Raw genomic sequence first — 24,229 nt, 5'->3', positions numbered from 1 at the left:
GAGTTATTGTTGGCCTCAATAGTGGTTATGACAGTAGAATTGATTTCAATAGCATGAGATTCACCACGCTTGCTCGTATTTTTTAAAGATGCATGGTATAAATCAACAAAATATTTTGGCATATGACAAGTACGTGACTAGTGCCTAATCATGCCACAGTGATGACAAATACTTTAATTAATTGCATTTTATGATTTATTTTCTTTGTTATGATTCGAGCCAAAGTTAGGTTTCCTAGGACGATTAAATTCCTTGCTATCCCTTTTAGGATTATGTTCTTATTTGTGCTTATAGCCCCTTAAAATTGATACTATTTTTCTCAAATGTTAGCATGTGCTTTAGGCAATGCTTTTGAAGATCATGATTTAGTAATTCATTAGTTTGCTCGGCAGTAAGAAGTATAGAAATTAATTTATAGTATGTAGCAAACTGACGCTGCCGATATTACTTTTGCAATACAATATTTGAAGTATGAAAGGTAGATAAAGTTTTCTCTAATAATTCCGCATCAGCAAGTTTGATGCCACATAACTCAAGCCGAAAAACAATATCGAATAAAGCGGAATTACAGTTAGATACTAATTTAAAATTTTCAGTATGAGATTTTGCCAGTCATATTGTGCTTGAGAGAGGATAATAAGTATGATCATATCTATTATTCAACCTCCTCCACAAGATCTAAGGGTCTTGAACGGATAATTATTGAGTCTGCAGGCTCTCATGCAAATGACAACGAATAAAAATCAGCGCATTTGCTTTGTCTTTTGCATTTGAGGTTTCATTCTCTGTAATTGCATTAGTGAAACCTTACTCTTGAAGGTACATTTCTATGTCAAGGCACCGAGATAGATAATTTTTTCCACTCACTTCCAAGATGTGGAATTTGGGCTTTTCAATATTTGCCATAATTCTTGCAAAAATAAATCCTTAAATTAATTAAAAAGATTTCCAAATATCTACTACAACTTCAAGAGCAGAATGATACTTTTAGATTTGAAATTTAGTTTTGAGCCAAGAAAAATAAAAATGAAGAATTGATAGAAGAATATGAAGTATAAGTTGATTAATAAAAAGAACACCTACCTTACAAAAATTATTTACTCAGTTAGTAGATTTTCATGTTGATAACATGTTGTAAAATATTGCGTTACAAATATGTAATAGAGAGAATAAAAAGATTGAGAAGAAAAAGTAGGTAAACACCAAAAATAGTAGAGAAAGTCAAAGGAGAAGATTTATTTCTAGTGTATCACTGTTATGTCTACAACAAAAACTAAGCTCTTATTTATAAGAAAACAAAAATGTATTTATCATTAATATAAATATGTCAAGTAATACATGTATTGGATATGATATAAACATTCATTATATATGGAGATGTACTTAGAATGTATGATACAAATATGCCATAATAATTACATTAGATAAGATTAATATAATGAATATTCATTCATGTATTTTATAATGATTATATGTATTTATCTAAGAACTGAATTGAATTTAATATACACTTACCTATTCTCTTCTCCTTCCCGTGATTACATGTATTTTGCTAATTATGTGATTAATAGTTGCGATTAGCGGGTTGTCAAATGTCGATCCCCTATAACATGGGACACCCTCATCAATGTCAATTGTGCACTGTTCTCCAGAAGAAGTCCATGCAGTGCACGCCGGCTTTTCCCAGATAGCAATAGGCTGAATGCTCGTCTTGAATGAAAAAATATTCATTTCTCTCAAAAATGTATCGACCTTAACTCAAGAGAAAAAAATAACTACGTTCAAATTTTCTGTTCATTCAAGCTGATGTGAGATTTGACATGGCCAACGGTGCTAACGCGTCACAAAAAAACGCGTCAGCATGGTGAGTTGATGGCATCGTTGCTTTTAAGTTTTTTGAGTCAAGGCTTGTTATGCTTCTACCATATTATAGAAAAAATAAAAAATGAGTAGCCTGCATATCAAATAAAAAATTAGATTCCAAAGGGAAAATAACACAAATGATTCCTAAAGTTTGGTCTAATGTGCAATGTGATCCATAAACATTTTATTTGTTTAATATGAGCATTGAATTTTTAAATGTTTCCATTACCAATAATTCGGGAATTACATATAACAATTAAAATTTTAAGGGCAATATTGCACAATAAACCAAATTTCAAGGACTATTTATTCTAGGGGAAACGATACAAATGGTCTCTAAATATTGACATAAAATGCAATATAGTTCCTAAACTTTTAATTTATTTGACATAGTCTATGAGCTTTTAAATTATTTAATGTGGCTCTTGGACTTTTGGTACATGTTCAATTTAGTCTCCATGGGACAATATTGAACAACTTGTATAATTTAGGGATTAAATTACTTCTAGGACTACACTGAACAAATTAAAAGTTTAAGTACCACATTGCATGTCAAGGTAAAATTTAGGAATTATATTGCTTATTGGGTAAAAGGTCAGAGATCACTTGTGTTATTTATCCCTTCATTCTATTATCCCTAATTTGAGCAAGCATGGTTAGAACACTTAATAATATGTATCTTTTGTTGCCATGAAAATTCATGCATTTTTTGAGTCATTTGAGAAGAGGATATTTGTGTCCAATATAAATTCACGCATTTTTCCTTTAGTCCAGTAATGCATGTAAAGACCTAAAATGGACCCAAAGTGTGTCGCGACCTCTCTTTTTCCGTTTGGGGGAAAAATAAAGAAGGTTTATGGGTATTTGCCTAAAGAGGTAGACCAATGGCCCTAGATTAGGCGCGGACTCTCCCAAACCCATACCTCGCATGGTGTTGGATTTTATATTTCAATTCTTAACAACCTAAATATTTTTAGGAGTCATCACTAGCTTATTGGGGTCGGTTAGAAACCAATCGAGACGTGGGAGTGTTGTCTCAATTCCTACGCAACCAGAGATTTCTAGGAACGGGGACTTGTCTACGTCAATATTTCTATTAGCTCCCTTGTGGTACCACTAACTTGAAAAGTTGTTTATCTAAATGACCACACAATCTTGATTACCAATTATAATATTTATGAAACCACTAAGTGTCCATGCAAATGTTTTTGTAGGTTTTTTTTTTTTTAATCTCTAGACTAATCCTAACATAATTTAGAAAATAAAATTATACTCAAATTATTGAAAAGCGGTGCGGTAAATAACATCCAAGAAATTGAAATAACTTGAAAGTAATGCGGAAAAGAAAGATCCGATATAAGTCGGGCAAATAATATTACATGGTCTTATTATCACGCCCGGGACAAGACCCCTAAGAAAAATGAGAATTTAAATATGCATGAAATTACTCTAATTAATTTTAATCTATACAAAATAGATTATTTACAAAAATGATTATAGAATATCAAAATAGCATCAAGTTAGGAAAATGACTTTATAAAATTAGGAAAATCTAATAAATGTCATTTATGCCCTAATTTGATACTATGTAACATTTTTTTTATTTATTTATATTTTTGAAATTTTCAGATTTTTATTATATATATATATATATATATATATATATATATATATATATTAATAATACCGATCTATGCTAACATGGAATAACACATCACATGAATATCACAATAATCGAGCTCAAATCAACCGTTTCAAGATCGAAACTCGGTTTGTGCATTTCATCGAACACTTGGCATGCATCAAATCACCCAAAACCAGTTTCCTCAGGTCATGTTTGCGGCCTTCAAACTCAAATCATAAGCAATCTCATGCAGAACTAAAGTATCAAGATTATACTATCACATGCAAGAAGCAAGATTAGATAGAAATCACAGCTTAAAACACAAAATAACTAAGTTGAAATCGGTCTCAAATATGTGGGTTGAGCTGATTTTGAAATATGGATTTGAACTCAAGTTAAGCAAACAGGTTGCATGCCCATATTCAAGCCCTGACACTCATCATATATAAGATCTAAGGGAAACATTACTTGATCCTAGTAAAAGTAGATAACATGAATTTTTAAATGCAACAAACATAATAGAGAATAACTAACTGAACACGTTAAAACGACCTCTCCAAGAAGCACACATGCAAAGTCCACACTAACTAGCCATGAATTAATGTTGATAAGCTTGGTTTTTTGCCAAAGTTTTAGACAATCTCATAATTCACACGGGGTTTAAAGACCAAACCAAGCTAACCTATGCATCATTCATACTCCCATATGACAAGGTCACAAAAGTAGAAAATACATGTGAAGGGGAGTAGCAAGTCAAACATATATGGCTCTTGAAGAGGCTTCAAACACTTAAAAAAATTTCAGCCTCAGAAATCAGTTTTCCAAGTTGGTTTTCCTCTTGATTTTTCACTGTTAAAACACGTTCAAAATCAAACAAAAATACATCTATAATACTTACCTTTCTTCCTAATTTCTTTTTCAAGTGGTTCTTGGCCAAGAAAACCGAGAAATTATCCTCAGGGAGCACGTGGAATTTGACTCCTTCAAACTCAAAATGAGATCTACAAAAACAAGAATTGATAACGAAGGTTTTTGTTAACCTCTAAAATTAGACTTTAGGACCTCTTTTGTTGGAAAACTTAACACCAAACCAAACTATTTGTATTCTAATTTGAGTTGAAAGTCAATATTTTCCTTATTTGTCTTTCAATTTTCTCAAAAACACTTGCTTTCCTTCACCCATGACCAATTGGGCTAAACACTTAGAAAAATTTTTGAACTTTCTTGGCCCGCCAGGAGGGTGGTTTTCGGGAGGCTTTAGGAGACCTTCCCGAACTCCATTTGGGATGTTCGACCTATGAATGGAAAGATCTTTGAGTAGAGTTTCACTCTCTATTTGAAGGTTTTGACTAATTTTGGACGTAGGTGTATGAAAATTTCACTTTTCTCTCTCTAGGTCGGTATGAAATTTCTGGGTTTTCTTTTCTGGAGTTGCTTCTGAGGGTGTTTTTGGAGGATGACCGTGAGCTCTCTCCTCTCCTTCTCATCTCTTACCTCTCATCCCTCGAAAGACTTTGCTTCAGTGATCTTATCCTCTCAATTAGAGGATTGTTGGTCTGTATTTTGTCCACTTACCAAGCCTGTCAACAAGGCTACTTTACTCACTCTCTAACTTAGTCAATTTTTTCACTTCTGCAGCTATTGAGTATCCGGATTTGGTGCGATTTTCCCTTGCCTTTAGTAGCTTATCTCTGACCGATGTTTGTCCACTTGCAGTACCAATGATGGTCTTCCATCACATGCAAATATCAAGCTGGTTAAGCAGCTGAGGAGGATATGGTGGGGCCACCAAGTTGCTTACTCAACAATTCTGAATTAAGACTTACTCGTGGGTTGGGTTTTGGTAACTAGTTTAAGTGCTTTAATCCATCAATTTGGCTATAATTTTTGATCAATTAGTAAGCACATGTATAGTAGTTTAAGATCTTGACCGGATTTTGCAATTGTGCCTACCCAATATTGCAAAAAAGTCCCTTAAAGTTAACTATTTTCTTATCTGAAAATATCCAATTCAAGGCAAATTTGGTCATTTTTGCCCAATTTGATTTATTGACTCGGCCCAAGTTCAATTTCAACTTAATTGGTGACCAAGATGATGATTTAAGGGTTCGAGCAAAATTTTGCGAAATTCACGAATTGGTCCCTCAACTTTTGAAAATTGCATTTTGGCCCCAACTTGCCATTTTAATTCCAATTTAACCTCCTAGGCTTGGCTAGTCACATTTAGATCATTGGCCCCAACTTTCATCATTTTTTTTAAAAGGAAAAACACATTCCATTAAAAAAAAAAAAAAAAACTATACTAAACACTTAGATAATCTATATGCAAGAATTTGATATGAAATATTTTTGTGGAAAAACAAGTTCCCATTTTTTCGGAAATGATTTTTTTTTTTTTTTTGCAAAAATTTAGGTGTCAACAAAGTAGACCAATTTTCTCAAATAAAGATCCAAAATGAACTTTGTATAAGATAAAGACCTAAAATAGATCGGTTATCTCAAATAATGATATAAAGTGATTGAATCAATTCCGAATAAGGACCCGAGCTTGCCGATCAGCCATATATTTGGTAGCTATCAAGCATGTGACATTTCTTATGACTGGAGTTTGTTCAATTTTGTCCAAAAAAAATCTAGGGAAAATTAATAAATCCTAAAACAGAAAAAAAAACCCTAGGTTTTTTACGGTACCCCATTCTTGTATACCCCATTCTTGTATCCATCATTTGCAAAGTTAAAGATCAAAGTTCTCCCCATTCCTTGTTTCCATCCTCCACAAAGTCAAAGAGCCAAATTCTCTGCCGATTGAGGCATGAATTCAAAAATAAAAAGAAAACCAAATACTTCATTATTTGTTTGTGGAGACCCAAATTCTTCGCTGGTCGAGTAAGGCGAGGAGTGATGAGAATTGAGTTGTCACGATGACCAAGTAGCAATTTGGTTGAGGAGCAGTGGGGAGAAGAAAGAAGAAAATGCAAACATCTAAATGAATAACCTAAAATTAATTAATTTAGAATGTTCCATTTTTTTCAATGGCATATTTCGACAATATTGCCCTCATTTTAATCGCCGAAAATGTCTTCCGGCAAGCTAAGGTCCTTAATAGAAATTAATTTAATTACTTCGGATCTTTATTTGACATAAAATTTATTTCGATTCTTTATTTGAAATAATGGATCTATTTTGGGTCTTTATTTAAAATAAAGTTCACTTTGAGTTCTTATATGAAAAAATAGATTCACTCCGAATCCTTATTTGAAAATTTCCCATAATCTTGCATTAGATAGGCCTGAGTGGTTTGCTGTTATCGGGGGATCGAAGTGAATCATTTCTTTTTAGCAAATGACAATGTAATTTTCGAGCTTCGCTCATTTTACTTTTGTTTTTCTTTTTATGTTTTGGGTGCGTTTGGGAAAGCTTTTGGGAAAAATCTTTAGGAAAATGTAATTACCTTTGAATTGAAGGTGTTTTCCAAAATGCAAATTGTGTTTGATAAATTATAGTTTGAAAGCCCTTTATAAGTATCTTTGAGTAAAATGGTGTTTGGAGGATTACACATTTACAAATAACTTTGGTGATCTTCACCAAAAAAAAGAAATAACTTTGGTGATTAAAAAAAAATAAAAAGTTCATCGGCCAAGCGGGCGGCCGCCGGGGATCTCAAGGTCGGGCGACCTCCGGCGAGGGTCGCCCGACCTAGATCTAGGTCTATCGGAGGTCGCACGACCCATCCGGTCGCGGGTGGTCGTTCAACCTCCGCCTCGACGACCGAGATCCGGTTGGCCAACCTCCGTGCGACCGGATCTAGGGTGCGTTTGGTTGGCACCTATTTATGTTCTCGGGAACAAAAATTTCTATTTTTTGTTCCCCGGAACAAAAGGAACAAACGAGTTTGGGTGCGTTTTTGTTCTTTTTTATTCTTTTGTTCCCAAAAAAAAAAGAAACGAAATAAGAAACAATAAATTTGTGTTTCTTATTTACAAAACAAATCAGAAACACTTTCTATTTTCTTCTTATTTTTCTTTCGTCGGTCGCCGGCTTGGGCCATGGCCGGCGACCGGCCGACGAGGGGGTGGCCTCACCCGGCCACGGCGAGACTCGCCGCCCCCTCGCCGTCCCCTCAGGCGAGGCCAAGGCTCGCCGTAGCTAGGCGAGGCCGACCTCGCGCCCGGCCCACAAGCTCGATCTCGCCCCGGATCCGACAAGGCCGAGCTCGCCCGGCCAAGGCGAGGCTCGGCCTCGCCGGATCCGGGCGAGTCAACGTCGCTTGGCGGTGGCCGGCGAGGCCATGCCTTGCCGACCGCTAGGCGAGCTTAGCCTCGCCGGGCCGCCGAGCCTCGCCGTGGTGGGCGAGGCCGCCGTCCTCGTCGGCCATGGCCGAGGGGCTCGGCGACCGGCCAAAAGAAGAAAAAAGGAAAAATAAAAAGAAAAAAATAGAAAAAATAGAAAAAAAAAGAAATAAAAAAATTATACAAATTTACCAAACGTGATTCTATTTATTTTTTATTTCCGAACAAGTTTATCAAACGCGTTTTTTTATTCAAAAATTGTTTAAAATGTAAACACTTTTTCTATTTCTATTCCCTAAACAATTTTTAAATAGAAATGCAAACAAACGCACCTCTAGTAGCCGGGAGGTCGCGCGACCTCGCCGTGACTAGATCTGGTCGTCGCGAGGTCATGCGACGTGACTCGTCGGGTCGCGCGCCTCGAGGGTGATCGCCGCGACTCGCCAAGGTCGCACGACTAGCCGGTGATGGTCGCTGCGATCTCGCCGACCTCAGCTGTGACTCGCCGGCCTCTCAAGCTCGTCTACACTGCCGCAGAAGAAGATAAACAGCAGTTCATAAATAGTAACAAGGCATTTCGAAAATGCTGAAAGCCATTGGAATGCTAGCATTCCTTGAAAGCAAGTTTCAATGGCTGTTCCTAAACACTCAATATTTGGGCAAATGGCAATATAAAATGGTCGCACCACGTTTTTCTTGTTCATCCTGTGCCCTAAAACCTATCGCTAAGCGCGCGCAGTCGGCGGCGGCGGCGGCGATTTCTTCCCTTCGGTTCTTCCACCCAAGCCTGCGTCGTTTCTTCTCAGGAAGCAGTGATGGGAGCGGCCGACAAGGAAGAGCATGGGAAGGAGAAGGAGAATGAGAATGATAAGGAGGAGGATGAGGAGGCTCAAGCCGTGAAGCGCTGGTCAGAAGCTCTGGTCGGCGGGGGTTTTCGCGGCGGAAATTTCAGTTGCTCCGCCCATGCCTCAGAACTCGATTACGAGGTCTTTTGCTTTGCTGTTTTTTCCAACCTTTGGTTTTGCTTTCGATTAGCGTCGTGAGATTGATGGCGTTGTGTGGTAGGATTACTCCGAGGATCCAGGTCCCGATGATTATGAGTTGCTGGATTCCGATCAGGTACCTGTTATGCTTGTCTGCGAAAGGCTTGTATTTGTCCCCCAAGGGAAGGCTTGATCACGTTTTCTTGGTGTCGTGATTAGGATGGATCTGAAAATGTGAGCTCCGGAGAAAGGGACTCGCGGGAGCACGGGGTACGTGCTAATTGCCTTCTTTGTTTCTTCACCGTAATTCATTTTCAGCTTCTTAGTGAGGAGAGTGAAATAATTCGTACATTTAGTATCGGTTCTGAGGCATAGATGGACTTACTACGAGGAAGCTTGTAGTCGATTTCACCTTTGTAATGCTGTTGCCGGACAAAAGTGACATTTATCAGCTTCCATGTACACAAATTCCCACTCTTTTTCACTCTCTCCCCATCATTCTCTCTGAAGCTGCAATCTCCCGGAGCTCTACTCGCTGTCCCAGTGGCGTCCTCGTCATCCCATGGTTTACAGCAGCTCCTCTCGCCATCCTCAGACATGCCTTCTAGTGTCTCCGTGAACACATCTGCGCCCTCGAGGATCATCCGTGGCCATGGCTCTTTGCCGTCTGCGGTCGCGGTCACAGACTCCAATGGCAGACCAGATGGCGAGCGGAGAGGGATTTGGCTTGGTTTGCCAAGCAACAAGCGCCTTCACAAGGACACTCTCTGCTTCCTCAAGGTGTTGCTAGCTCTTCACGACTTGCATTGTGGTTTTGGCTGCTGAAGAATTGGTTTCAAATGTGAAGTGTACAGACAACTGAGTGAATATGGACGTGCATGCATGGTGTTATCACATTTGAATTTGACAATGAATGGCTTAAATCTCTGGCATGCCGCTCTAGGATACTCCTGGTTTGGTTATTATCTGCATAATAACTCTCTTCAACTTTGTTTCTGAAGGATTGCGAATTGCCGGTCCCGCTGGATAATCCTCGACAATTATTTGCACAAATTCCACAGGTACGGAAATTTCATGACCATTTGTGCCTTATTTTGGTATAGACATGGTGGTAGGACATTTTGAGTTCGCTTATTGTAATTCACTTCGACCTCAATTTTGATTTTCAGAACTATTAGAGATATGTTAGCAAGAGAGATTCTTTAGTCCTCATATCTGAGATATGTGGACAGGGAACCAAGGAGTACTAACCCTTCACAAAATCAATGTAAAATAGCGGTCTCTGTATTAATTAAGATACAGTGTAATTTTCACAAAGTGCTGATGTTTTGAACCCAAAGCATAATGCTGACACCTTCTTTGCAAGACGCAAGAAGAAGAAATGACCCACTCTAGTTGCTCAAAGGCTGTGGTTGAAAAGGTCTGTGTCTTAGAGTACTTCCGTGGTGATGAGCTAGACAAGTGCTTCTCTATTCTTAGATAGATTCGCTCTCGCTCACGTAACATAGAAAACTCTTCATGAAAAAGTAATTAAAGTAACTAAGAAAATCTCCACGGCACTGTTCAATTTTATTTTTTTTTACTGTACATAGTTGTTATTTCAGGTGTTAGTTCTATATACTGCATACTGTTCTTAATTGATTTGGTGGCTAACTTATTTTGCAGATCCCTAATTTGGAAGTCTACTTTCAAAACACAGAGGACATTGTAAAACTATTGCTGTCTGGAGATCTAGACATGGGAATAGTGGGTTTAGACACAGTTAGTGAATATGGGCAGGTAAGCAGAAGATGTTGTATGCAGTATATTTGATCATTGGTTGGATCTTTTACTCATCATTCTTTGTTAGTGTTTCGTCTGCTATTGAAGATTTATACTCTGAAGCTGTGAAAACAATTTATTGCACGGTTTTCCCCTGCTTTGGATGAATTGGAATATCCAGAGCGCTTTATCAAACAAAATGTTGTATTTTTTTTCCCCTACTTGGGTTGTCTACTCCTTTCCATGGAAACAATTTAGAAGAATGGCTTGGATTCGGAATTACTGGATAATGTTGAGTTTTGGTATGTACTTCTGATGTCTTTAGATAGTTTAGGTTGTTAGAGTGTTCATATTTTTTGTGTTTGTTAGGATGCGTGGATGGAAAACTATGACTTAGAAATCATAGAATGATGATTGAGTGGTCACCATGTGAGGAATGCTGGACAGAGATAAAAATTACCTGATTGTTTCAACTTCATACATCAGAGCTTTTTCTGAACTTTTTGCAGTGTTTTATATATATATTTTCATCAAGCTTTTCAACTTCATGATATCATAGAATGTTGATTTCACAACACTAACTTGATATAGTAGACCATTTTAAAAGAGCTTGTGCTCCTTTTTCAGGGTAAAGAAGATCTTATTATTGTTCACAATGCTCTTGGTTATGGGCATTGCTACTTGTCTCTCGAAGTAAGAAAGTTCATGCTCTCAAATTTTTGATATACCGATGGAATTTTTTCCAATTGGTTCATTGCTATTTTGATATGTTCTTTTGATCTTCTATTAGATTCCCAAAGAACATGAGGACTTTGAGAAGATCAATTCGGTGATGGAGCTATCACAAATGCCCAAATGGAATGAAAAGGAACCACTCGTAGTTGCTACTTCTTTCCCCAAGGTATTTCTGCATTTTCAGATCTGAAATGTCATTGTTTATTGTGCCAACTTTCCACCTTCAATAGCAAATTTCCTTATGGGGTGCCAGAGTGATTGCCCTTTATTTACTGCTTAAGTTGAAGTTTCTTTCTTGTGTCTTTATAGCTGGGGCAGAAGTTTATGAAAGAAAAGGGACTGAAGCATGTGAGGTTTTTTTCTCCTAAAGGAGCAGTGGAGGTAGCACCCAAGGTAAATTTACCAATTCAGTTATTTCATATCTTTCTAGTCTACCAACTTATTACCTGTATTGGCAGATGTTTAGTGATTGCCATGTTGAATTTTTTCACCAAGCACATGTTCTCTTTAAACTAATACTGGAGTTTTATATGACCGTGGAAGCTCTCTTAAAAGATTCAAGAGAAGGGTTCGGGGAACCCATATTCTGGTAGAGTTATGTCAAGGAGGGATCAATTTTGTGTGCTGAACTAGAATTTAGAATCTAGACATGTAAACCATTTCATTTTCCTGTTCGAAAAAGGTTCAGACCCTTTCAAATTTTGTTTTAAAAAACAAAAGATGATGAAATGTATATTTGAGACTACATCAAGCCACTGTAGTTTTAGCTGCAGGATCCTTTTAAAAAAGTTTGAAGTTTCCTTCGATGATGCAATGGTTGGATCTTTCTGTCCTTGTCTGTAGATCTTGTGGGCCATTCACTTTGTGATATGATTTGTTGATGTGATCAATGCATGATATACTGGATTTTCTCTCATTTGAATGATTAAAAATTCTATTTCTTTGAAGAAAATAATTCTACAGACATTTGCTTCATCTTGTTAAATTTTTTTTGAATAAGCCAGTAGGAAAGCAACCTCATAAGTATATCAACTGTAGTTCAATTCATGTACTTGTTTAGAAGCTGCAATTTAGGTGAATAGAAATATATGTATGACTGCCATTATATTTTGGCATGTGGCACCCCATCTGCAATGGCATATTTAATTAAACCGACGCAAATTGATGGTATTGGCATTATAGTATTGATGCTGTGTCTGCGTGATCTTTAATTGACTTTTTTTCTTTTCTTCGGAAATCCAGATGGGTACTGCTCATGTTGTTTTGGACCTTGTAAATACTGGAGAAACACTACGGGCAAATAACTTGAGAGAAATTGATGGCGGGATAGCGTTGGAAAGCCAGGTGGGTGTTGAATGCATTGGCAAGGTTGCAATATTTTTTCATTCTGTCTTTTTCGAACTACTCTTACTGTAGGGCTGAATATCCTTCAGGCTGTTCTTGTGGCAAGCAGGAAGTCACTACTCTATCGGGTCGGTGCTCTTGGCACAACTCATGAGATTCTTAAAAGATTGGAGGAACATTTAAAAGCAGTTGGCCAGTTCAAGGTGTGTAGATTATTGTATGTATGATGATGAACTTCCTGTCCAGCATCCGGTCATACTTCCTTTAGAGTTTACAAGAATTAAGCTGCATCTGCTGTTGCCATCCCCCTTCACTCAGTATGTTACTGAGCTTCATAGAAAAGATTTATCAGTGGAACTCATCAAAACACAAAATTTAACTGGGTGACTTATGTTAGGGCAAGTTTTCTGTTGAAGCTAATTTAGCAGTGTCAATCAGATGGGACGTGGTTAGTACTCTGTGCACATAAGCGTACCTTATCTCATTTTCAAAGTATTATTTTTTATTCAACAGCTAAGTAGCTAAGTAGTAAATTGCTGCAATAAAAATTTGGGAGAAATAATATGAGAAAATTCGGTAAGTGCAGCACAAGGCCTTTTAGAATGTACTCGGGTCAGATACTGCAGATACATACTTGGGATCACTCCTTTATCCAAGTCTCATGATGACAGCTTTATAATCGGTGTTAATTCTTGTTACAGGTGACAGGGTATATGAGTGGGAGTAGTTTCGAGGAAGTCGCTGAGCAAGTATTCAGTCAATTAACACTCTCTGGTTTGGAGGTAATGCAGTGAGCCCTTTCTTGTCATACTCCAAGTTGAGGTCCAGCTCGATTTGAAGGTTAAAGTGTAGTTATCTCATTCTCACTTAAGCAAGTGTTTTGCTCATGCACTAACAGGAGCCTGCCATACATCAAGTCTTTCACCGACGTGATGGAGAAATGGTTGTAGACAGCTATGCAATAGACATTTGCGGTCCTAAAGAGTTGCTTGATAGCCCTGTGCAGCAGCAGCTGAGAGCAGTAAGTCCTAATTTTGGAAATAGCCAATACGGAGCTGCTTTATGCAAAAATATTTATTTCCCCCCAATCACATCCTAATGTCAAGTGAAGAAATATGCTGCTGTTGATTTCCATTAATCATAGCTTGATATCACTCCCGAGTACCTTTTTGAATATACTGAAACTTTTATCGTGCAGATGGGGGCTTGCAGAGTTCAGGTATCTCAGATTACTAAGATTTACGATCAAGTGAATTCCAAATGGCAGGAGCTTCGGTCCAAACTTGGGGAGGAGAATCTGTCCAAACTCGGGCTTTAGTTCTTGGTAGCCGGTGCTCAGGTCGACTAGAGGCACCTGAGTTGGAGGAGATCCGGCTTTTGGAGAAGATCAATGGGGTAGAATTCATCAGGAATATTCTATCTGGATTATGTTGGTAGCCTTGCCAGATCCGTTGTTTCAGACAGATTTGCGGTTTCTTTTCCTATAGGTGTTATTTTCCACTTTGGTTTATAGCGATGGATTTTAGAACCTGAGGAAGAGTGGGAATATCCTAAAGTTTATTTTGCGACCTTATTGGCTTGTAATTATGTCATTGATGACAATCGGGTTCGATGGCAATTCCACGATGCACTTTGGAAGATATACAGGTGCTGCTGCTAATACTTACACAAAGCCAAAACCGAGTCGCATTGTGTAGCGGTATCAGTAGCGCTGCTAAACACCTATGCGAGTCGGATGAGTAAGGCGACAGAAGATAAGCGACTGATGGTGTCGCAAGTGAAGATATTCACGCCCGTTGATTTTGCTTGACGATGGACGTTCAGAGCACAATCATAGACGACTGGCGACGACATTACTCGGAAAATCCTTTCTATGACGACTTGCGACTGCCGGTGTCGCAAAGAAGTGTTTTGTCGGTAGTACTTTACACAAGGATTCTTCAAACCTTAAACACCACCGCGTTTGGCAGACAGATTCTCTCCCGCTTTGCCTTCGCTTCGGGTGGTCAATCTCGAGTTTCCAAAGAGATAGACCTTATTTTGCGAGTCTAATGAGCTAACTTGCGTTTGTTTCGCAGAAGACGACTGACTTAGAAATTACTTTTTAAAAAATAGTCATGTAAATCATTTACAAAAATAAATAAACGAAAAACATTTTTATCATTTATGAAAATGTTTAGATAAAAACCGTCATCAGTAATGAAAGTATTTTTTTATTGGCTATCTATTTCGAGTAATACATGCAGTCATTTATTGAAAAAGTTAAATTATTCATTCTTCGCATGACAATTGGAACCATTGTAGAAAAATCTCACACCAATTATTAATTCTGCAGTAAGTGATACCTTATCAACAGTGCTGGATAATCATAGGATGCGGGTTCTACTGCTCAATTAGCTATCTACTATGTAAATCTTTCTAATGAACTAGTCACAAAAATATCTTCATTTCTCTCAAATAATATATCGGCTTTTACTTAAGAGAGAAAAAGTAATCACCTCGTAAGCTAACATGAGATTCGACGACCCAGTAAGTCATAACAGAGAAATCAATACGACGAAATGGTAAAGCAACATCATTTTGAATGGTCTGAAAATCAAACAAAATACTAAACATTTCGAATTGGCAATTTCTAGCAACTTCAACGGAAAATGTAATAATGGATATTATTATTATTATTATTATTATTATTATTATTATTATTATTATTATTATGTTTTGCCGTTCTTTATATATATATATATTATGCATTATTTTTGCATTTGTCTCTGGTAGTAGGTCCTAAATCAACAAAATATTTCTGTTTTCTTTTTCCATTTTCTTTGAGTTTTTTTTTTTTTTAAATGCCAACGCAAGGGGATAGTGGCACGGACGCAGAGCCGCCCCTTTTCTCGTTCCCTCCTCCCGCCTTTAAACCCTGTGCCCCCTTCAACCGTCGGCGGCGGCGGCGGCGGCCTCTTCTTCCCAGCTCTCCGCCGTTTCCTTCTTTCTTCAGAGAGCAGCGATGGGAGCGGGCGATAAGAAAGAGAAGACGAAGGGCAAGAAGGAGGAGACGGAGGCTCACGGCTTGAAGCGCGAGGAGGCCGAGGTGCAAGCGAAGGAAGGAGCACCTCGCCTGTTGATTCCGGCTCCGATTACGAGTTCTTGGCTTTAGCTTTTCCTCCGTGGCTCTTGTCCGTGTCGATTCGCCTCCTCGAGATCGATTGATGCGTTGTGCGTGTAGTAGGATTTCTCTGAGGATGGAAATTCTGAAGATAGGACTTGGAATCTGGAGAAAGTGACTCACAAGAGCACGAGGTACGTGCTAATTGCCTTCTTTGTTTCTTCACTGTGATTTATTTCCTGCTTCTTAGTGAGAAGAGTAAGGTTGTTTGTACATCTATTGGTTCTGAGGCATAGAAGGACTACTACGAGGAAACTCATTCGTCACTTTGATTAATTGGTTTTAGATTGAAGTTTATATGTTTTTGCTTTAATTTGATTTCATTCAGGCGCAAGATACATGATGAGAACAATGATGAGGTAGTAGAGCTGACAGAAGATGAAACGAGACTTATTCGTGGACTACCCAAAGGAAGAGCACCGCATGCTGGATTTGATCCATATCCGGTTTGTGCCACTTGTCATCATTGTGCTATATATAAACCTAGGTTTACTTATTGAAGGGGCTTCCATGTGACTTTTTTCTTTCTAAAATGCAGGATTATGTTGACTCTTTAAAATGGGATGACGTGAAACGCCCACTATCAAATGCCCCAGAACCAAAGAGATGTTTCACTCCTTCAAAATGGGAGGCCAAAAAGATCAGTCTTTTCAGCATTTCCCTATTTGGATGACAATATGGGATGAAGTCAGTATTCTTTTAGTTCTCATACCTTTCGGGCTGAGCTGGTAACAATGATGCAGCGTTTTTACTTTTGGTTCCTCAAACGCATATAAGATCCTGTACTGGGGTGTTATCCTGATGGCTTCTAGTCTTGATGCGGTTGGCTTCAAACTGTGCTTACTAATTGCAGCTTACTATTTCTAATAGCTGACATCCGTTTCAGATACTCAAGTTTCTGTTATCCAATGCACTACTGCTTTATTTATTTATTTTTTCTCCTTAATATTTTGTTGATTGTTCAATTTAAGTGTCTTCTTTCTATACTGGGGAAGCCACGAATATATGCCACTGCGTTGGGAAACTGAAGCACTCAATAGCCTGCCTATACTCTTTCTACTTTGCAATTCACCTTACAACCTATGGATGCTGAAATATTCATTGCATTTTGCATCAGAATTTCATTGTTATCATGTCAACACGGCTCATGTTGGGCACCGAACATTTTGCAGATTGCAAAGTATGTTAGGGCAATTCGGTAGGGGATTATTTCATTGTTTGCATGTATACAGTTTGGCAGATTTCAGCTTGTTACTTGTTTGTTCTGATTGTCAGGTGTCATTTGAAGGACATTACAAATGTGGCCTTCCATCGTTCATACCCACTTTTTGCATCGTGTTCTGATCATTGCACAGCCTATGTGTTCCATGGCATGGTTTATTCAGATTTCAACCAGAACCCTCTCATTGTTCCTTTGGAAATTCTCTGAGGGCATGTGAGCTCAAATGGAGTAGGTGAGCGTTCGTGCTCTTTCTGTGCAGATTTGATGATATCCTAAAGTGCCACGTGAAATGAAAAATAAATATTTATTGACATTGAGGAGGAATACCTATCCCTAGTTTCATGAACTTTTTTTTTTTTGGGGGGGGGGGTTGAGTTTGGAAGTTATCAAGATGAGAGTTCATAAATTAGCTTGGGGACGGTTAAAGGTCCACAATTCTGCTGTATGTCACTCGGCTTAGTGTGATGCAAGAGCTTCTTCCTTTGTTGACAAAGTCTTAAAGCAGCTCTGGCCATAAGATTTTTTAGATGTCACCATTCATTTGTTCCTTTATTGACAAAGTCTTGAGCCTTCCATCTTTAAGATGAGGCTAGAGCCTGGGGCCATGTGAAACCTATGCAGTCTCTCTGTCCAAGATACTTCTTGGCAGCAGATCAAAGTTTGGATAAATGTGGAAGGTGCATCAGGTTCTCCTCAACATCAAGCAGAATGAAAGAGAACTGACCTTTTTGTTTTTTCAATTAATGATTCAATTGAGTTGCTCTGATATGTGTCTGAGATTTCTCGCATAAACCTTACGATGGGGAAGAAAACATATTTTTGGACCCCATTTTGTTACATTTGAAAATCGCATCCTGTCTCAGGGCCATATTCCAATCTTATAACCAAATGGTTCGTAACTTTTTTGCTGGGTCAGGCCTCCTCCACTCTCACACTTTCATTGTCTGCACATCTAATTACAAGCTAACTAGCTTTGCCATGCAGATAAGAAACTGACATCTGGGTATATTTTTATTTATCTATTATTCTTCTTATCGGCAGGGGTGATGGATTGCAAATTCCATCCACGGTAACCTTGGTTGTTCATAGCTGGTACTGATTCTGTGGTCAGACTTTACTGACGCTAAAAGAAGACTCTAGAGAAATGATCCTTTGATTTCTGCATACTTGAATGTGACAATTAAACGGAGCTGCGCTCTAGGAGGTTGATGCTGAGTCATGCTGCATGGTGGAATAAGTTAAAACCAAAATGGAAATGGGAAGGCCGTCCAGCAACCATTTCTCTTAAGCTCCAGAATAATTTTGGTATTCTTGCCAAATATGTTCTGAGCATTAATCTGGTAAAGAATCGCAGAGTTATCGGTTAGATAAATTTCCTCCCTCAGTTTTGCCCTGTATGTGGTCAATTTAATGTATCCCGTGGAACTCGCAATTGTTTTGTTTATGAATTTTGATATAAAGTTAGGCTGCGTTTGCAATCGGGATAAAATTCGGGATAGGATATGATTTATCCTATCCTACGTTTAGTCTCACTCGGGACGGGATAAAGTCGGATATAAGGGGGATATAGACCGGATAAAATTATCCCATGGGGGAGGTGGGATAAAGGTAAATAGGATTTGTAATATTCATAATAGGAAAGTTATTTTTCTTGAATAACAAACTTATTAAATTAACAAAATTGAAATTATATTTCAATATAAATAATATTTGAATTATAATTTAAGAAATAAAAATAAACATTTATTTTTAATTAATCTTATTTTAATTTATATATTCAACTTTAATTCTATCTTATATTAAATATTCAATCTATAAATAAATATTTATATTTATTATATATTTTAGGTATTTTTGTATTTTTGTATTTTTGGTATGTTAGTACAATTTACTATTGATAAAATTTTATTAAAGAATGATGAAAGGGGAAAAAAGAAATAATAATTAAAATAATATAAAAAAGAGGAAAAATAAAATAAAAATAAATTAAGTAATAGTGCTACGAGAGATTTTCACTATCTCTGTTTATGAACATTTAGTTCATTTATAATGATATGCCGTTTATATAAAAAAAAATGTACATAATATGATGTAAACATATCCGACTTTAATATTATGATTCACCAAACAAAGGACGGGATATAAAAAAATCATAGGATTTTATATCCTATCCTATCCAGTCCTATCCCGATTAGAAATCCGGACGACCAAACGTAGCCTTAGAGAATGCTACTGCTGACATCTTGGGAGTTAAGATTTCACCATACATGTATGATGAATGCAATCTTCGATGTGGATTTCAGGGCGCAGAAGATAAGAATGGACGGTAGACACACAAGATTGACGTAGATGCCATCAAGTGGTTTTAAAAAGGCAATTGCCAGTCATTTAAAATATGACATATTCGGACTCGATAACTTTAGTATGTGAATATTAGAATCTGATGAATAAGCCTGAGTCAAATTACTAGTGGGATGCCCTAATGTGTCGAGAGATGCTATCACCACTTGAACCAATACATAACTTGTTCAAATAACAATTAAGATAAAGCAGGGTTAGGTGTGACAAATCTCTTTCCTTCTTGTTGCTACATATATTGTTCATTTCTTCTCTTTGTTCATGTATAGTTTGGAAAGGTCAAATCTCAACAAGTTATGTTATATTTATGTACTGATCGTAATCGTAAGAGTGTGGAAATACAAAGGATGTAAACCTTACCCGGAATGATTATATGGTTCATCCGAAGGAGAAATCGAGCTTCAAGTTTAATTTCTACCTTTAAACCCTAACGCATTTTAGTTTGGGGATCATTATCAGTCTCGTTTTTATTCATGCTTCTTAAGACCACATAGAAGCAATCTTTATCAAGACCCACTTGGCTTGGATTAGCTGCGTTCGCCAATTTGCTGCACTAATCAGTTGATCGAGCGTATAATTACGCGAGAAGCGTTGAAGCTAGATGCTCCCCGCGACCTAGGCTCCATCTTGCTCGTTAGGCTTCTCCCTTGTAGCCATTAGAGCGCTTGTACCTGGAGAGGTTGGAGGAATAACTGGCTCCGGTGGGGAAATAGTTGAAAGATAATGAAGGAGCATCCGAATTATCACTCGAATGACTCAAATTCTGGCGTATACGTGAGTTGGCATGAGTCGGGCTGGGCTAAAAGGTTGACAAACCAAGCCCGCCTCTATTCCTCGTTCGAACCTTTTTGTACTCCCAATAATCAGAAAGCAAATTTTACATAGGCTTTGAATTTGTAACTTTGCTTAGCAATTAGTTTCCTACAAATCGGGCTCTACTAATCAATGTGGCCATCAAAATGGGTCATAGACCCATTTCTTAATCCATATCCAACAGGTTCAATTATTATATAAATTAATTATATTCAATAAATGGATTGTAAATGAATTTGGAATGGTGAAGCCCAATACGATATAGATGTTAAATAAGTTTACAACTTATTTATTTAACTCCCTTTATGATTGTTTTTAAGTTCTCTCTCGCCCTCACTCGATCCCTCCCTCGCTCATTTCATACTCTCATCTCAGTTTGGGTATGAGTTTTCTTATATTGCATTGTATGGAAATGGGTCAAAATGAATTAAATAAGTTTATTTGAGTCTGATTATTTTTGACTTGACCCAACCCACCTTGTTGGCAAGTCTATCACTTAATAAAGAACAACATGAAAGAATCTAAGACCCACAATAGGAAAGGGAGAAGAGACCCCAGCGGAAGAACCAGAATATGGGAAATTCAGCTCTGAAGAGAGAAAAGAAGGGGAAAAACTCTATAACCCACCTTTAATTCTATCATATGCCCTGCTACAACTATTAAGTTGGCTTGTAAAAGTAAACTAAATCAAAGATAAGCACAGTTGGAATTCTGGAAATATTTCCTACCTAACAAATATATGAAAATTAATCACATAGAGTTCTTAAAGAATCCCATCGAATATTATTGTGGTTTTAGTACATCCAGTTAACTCATTAAGGTTAAAAAAGTGTAAATATGAATTCTGTTAACCCCCATGAATTAATGCTGTTGATCAACTCCACAATGAGTATTGCAGTTAAAATAAAAGAGAGAATATTTACTTTCATAATCTTGCTGTTGTTTATTAGAAGGCAATAACTCGAGAACATTCCTGAATAGATCAACCTTTTGAACTTGTGTTCAACCTGGATACAATCATGAAGTTGGATGCCGAGGATCAACCCCTGCTGCAGCTCAAGGTGGATTGCAGCTACACCAATGACTATCTCTGCTTCAAAATTAGAGGACTCCTCACTGTACATAATTTACTGCACTGATCAGGTGAGCTTTGAAATTGTAGACAGATTATTTGCATATGCCTCTAATGATAAAAATTGTTTCTACAAGAAGAATTAAATGCTTTACATCTTTCGTTACCCAATGACATTACAGAAGTTGGACAGCTGCAATGGCTGGAATTTTCTCCAGTAGTTTGTGCGTGACAGCAACTCAAACAGTCATGACCCCAGCAGCAGGACCAGTGATTCTAGTTTTAACTATTGGTTCTTCAATCGACACCAGTTCAAGTGATCCGCCTGCTGCACCAACAAGGTATGGCCTTATCTCTTCAAGAACTTGAAATAATCAAGTAAAAACATGTTAGCCAGCAGATTTCCAGGTCACGCACATAAGGATATTCCTAATGGGGTTGCTAAAGCAATCGGGGCCTGTTCAAGCGAAGCACTTTGAGATGGACAAACAGACAGAGAAGGTCAGGAATGCTCTGGCAAAGAAGAGTGTGAGTTCAGTCCCAGGATAAAGAGAATCTCTGACAAAATGCAGATCTCAACTTGTTAACTCCTTTTTATGACATTCTCTGTTCTTTTGGTAAGTTCTTTATTTTAGTGCATAAATTGCACATACGTCTTTCCTACACTGCATTTTATTTGCAGTACAGTTGGGCAGGTCACTAATAGATACTCAGCTTGCGAGCTCTTCGTGAACTTGAGGACCTGAACCTGATGCTAACTATTCAACTTTGAAGTGATAGATAGAAAGATAGATTGAACTTAGCAGGAAAGGCAAAAAGACAGACACACCATCACTTGAGTTGAGAGCACAAGGATCAAAACCTATCATTAGTCAATGCAATGTAGTCGGGCTTAACTCAAAAGAGGTCAGCGATTAATCCTCAACGTGTGAAGTGTATGTTCCATGAAGTTGAGGAGGACCTCATGCTGAGCATTCATCATAAAAATGATACAGAAGACAGAAATCAAGCTTACAGAAAAGGAAGAGGACAAGCCAATCATTACTTGAGAGCATAGGGATCCAATACCACCATTACTGAAAATATCCAAGAAGCCAGAAGAGGTACCTAATTAGAGAACTTGAAGCATTTAACAAAAAGAAATTCTTTAAGGAGAAATATCCTAGAAAAAAAAGTCCTAAAGGAAAAAAACGTTAATGATGCTAAGCAACATGCATTTGCTGCAATATCTTATTTACCTTCTCTCAGTTTTCCTCATTCAGCTCAAGGCCAGTTTCTTCATCTGCTATCGGTTCCACAGCAACGATTTCAGGAATTTTCTCCATCAGACGGCGCTCAATGCCCATCTTCATTGTCCTTAGAACTTGTACAAGAACTACATCCTCCTTGTAACTTGAACCTGACAACATTGCCATCATCTCATGCAATGCAACATTACCTTCATCAGAAATTAGATATGGTCGGATTTCATCAAGCACCCTCTCAACATTCTCCACCATCAGTGGAAGTTCCACCATTGAATCGGGCGTAGCGACAGCCTTCACAACTACATGTCAAGAGAGGAGGATCACTTAGCAAAATCCACAGAAATTACAATCCTTTTTCCCTGAAAAAAGTGTGCCCCAGATGAGGAAGATGCTGAGGCTAAATAGGAAGCATATTAGGGGAAAGTTTGTTTCAAAATTGAGTAGGATGGCTCCCTCTGTAGCTATCATTTCCAGAAGATACCTCTCAAAGATTGTCAGAGGAAGATAAGAAGAGATGTGTACAGCTGTTTGGGTTGGTAAAGCCATAGAAGAAGACAGTTGGATATCAAATAGACCATGCTTAAACTACAAAATTGAAGAATCCCATAGATAGGACCTCTAAATTTATTTCTTGCACAGCCAAGGCCTTATTTTGGCAAATATAGAAGACTTGAGAAATCAGGCAGACGCCTTAAAACTGTTCAACATGTTCCGTTATCTGGCAAGACAACTAGAAGATCTTCATAGATCTCTAATTGAATTAATATAAGGTCAATCCAAAAAACTTCTTCCCTAGTCAAATCAAAACTCGATGCATCTCAACAAGAGCACCCATACTCGTAAATTAACAAGGCAGACTTCTCTGATGCATCTTGATAGACAGTGACACTTCGTTCATTCTCCTGTCAAAACCGCAGCGCCCCTTGAACACCACCTAAAGCCAAAACCACCAAGACCTCGCAGATTCACTGTCATGTCCAAGTAACTGATAGACCTTAACAAGTTCTTTCTTCACTAACCCAAGAGGAAACAAACCTCAAGGTTATCTCTCCTCTCACTCTTACGCAGTGAAAGAGATGGCCAACCCAACCCAAACCAACGCTACCACGACACTGTATAACATGAAGATACCGACATTCAATCGGACGGTACAGAATTTCTCTCGCTACTATTGGACACACTTGTTTCTGCAATCAACTAGCTAGCCAACCATACGCGGCCTCTATACAAAGTGCTTCTCATCTCACCTCGTCTTCGCACCGGAGCAGGACCCCGAACCCGCGGGAAGCCGCACGACGCCCGCGGCAACGGACCAATCCCCTTCAACATCAATACATGAGCTCCAAGGAAGCTGGAACTCTGCCCAATTCCCGAAAACCCCATTAGCAAAACGGGGGCAGAAGCAAAAATAAAAAACTACCCACGATTACATTCCATGAGCAAAAGCAAGAACCGAAGAAAAGGCGTGACCTTGGCGGCCGGCGAAGAAGAAGACGGCGGTTCCAGGGTTCGGTGGAACCTGCAGCAGGGCCGGTTCGCCGCCAAAGTTTGCATTTTTTTGCTGCCGGGTAACAAGCGGACGGCGAGGCAGGTCCCGACACGACGTCGGGATGGGCAAGACAGGATCGATGGTCTGAATCGATCGCAGCGCAGAAGAAGAAGGAGGAGGAATCGCAGTCGAAATTGAATTCTCTCTCTAGGAGATGGTTATGTTTGCAGACGGCGATTTTCGGCTCTTTGTTATTTGGGTTTGGT

At 38.2% G+C, this 24,229-nt stretch overlaps 3 protein-coding genes and 1 long non-coding RNA gene across 4 annotated transcripts in view; 3 read left to right on the top strand and 1 right to left on the bottom strand.

Moving 5' to 3' along the window:
• LOC104452583 (nifU-like protein 2, chloroplastic) overlaps positions 1 to 24,198 on the bottom strand; it is a 49,039-nt gene extending 24,841 nt beyond the window's left edge. Inside the window, exons 1-2 of the mRNA XM_039308991.1 lie at positions 23,945 to 24,198; positions 23,722 to 23,833 (exon numbers count right to left, since the gene is read on the bottom strand). Of these exons, the coding sequence (XP_039164925.1) occupies positions 23,722 to 23,833; positions 23,945 to 24,028 (196 nt within the window). The 5' untranslated portion in view covers positions 24,029 to 24,198. The remainder of the gene's footprint in view (positions 1 to 23,721; positions 23,834 to 23,944) is intronic.
• Positions 1 to 24,229, top strand: part of LOC104452582 (DExH-box ATP-dependent RNA helicase DExH7, chloroplastic) — a 74,499-nt gene that overhangs the window by 20,709 nt on the left and 29,561 nt on the right. The gene's annotated exons all lie outside the window — the stretch shown is intronic.
• LOC120291274 (ATP phosphoribosyltransferase 2, chloroplastic-like) lies at positions 9,412 to 13,917 on the top strand. The gene is made up of 11 exons (XM_039308419.1): positions 9,412 to 9,489; positions 9,761 to 9,820; positions 10,425 to 10,538; positions 11,148 to 11,213; positions 11,311 to 11,421; positions 11,565 to 11,648; positions 12,498 to 12,599; positions 12,689 to 12,802; positions 13,301 to 13,381; positions 13,498 to 13,620; positions 13,798 to 13,917. The coding sequence occupies exons 1-11, from the start codon at positions 9,412 to 9,414 to the stop codon at positions 13,915 to 13,917; spliced, it is 1,053 nt and encodes a 350-aa protein (XP_039164353.1).
• On the top strand, positions 15,548 to 16,630 carry LOC120291509. Its single transcript, XR_005549582.1, has 3 exons — positions 15,548 to 15,896; positions 16,091 to 16,208; positions 16,301 to 16,630. It is a non-coding gene; the product is annotated as an uncharacterized LOC120291509 (long non-coding RNA).

Source organism: Eucalyptus grandis, chromosome 3, assembly GCF_016545825.1.
Source record: "Eucalyptus grandis isolate ANBG69807.140 chromosome 3, ASM1654582v1, whole genome shotgun sequence".
NCBI lineage: Eukaryota > Viridiplantae > Streptophyta > Magnoliopsida > Myrtales > Myrtaceae > Eucalyptus > Eucalyptus grandis.
This window is presented reverse-complemented; position numbering and strand designations above follow the sequence as displayed.

Bases quoted from the DNA above. Each gene is read 5' to 3' on its own strand.
- LOC120291274 (XM_039308419.1), top strand. From the start codon at position 9,412: ATGGCTCTTTGCCGTCTGCGGTCGCGGTCACAGACTCCAATGGCAGAC. The intron at 9,821-10,424 runs GTACGGAAATTT...CTTATTTTGCAG, and splicing joins TATTTGCACAAATTCCACAG to ATCCCTAATTTGGAAGTCTA. The intron at 11,214-11,310 runs GTAAGAAAGTTC...ATCTTCTATTAG, and splicing joins ATTGCTACTTGTCTCTCGAA to ATTCCCAAAGAACATGAGGA.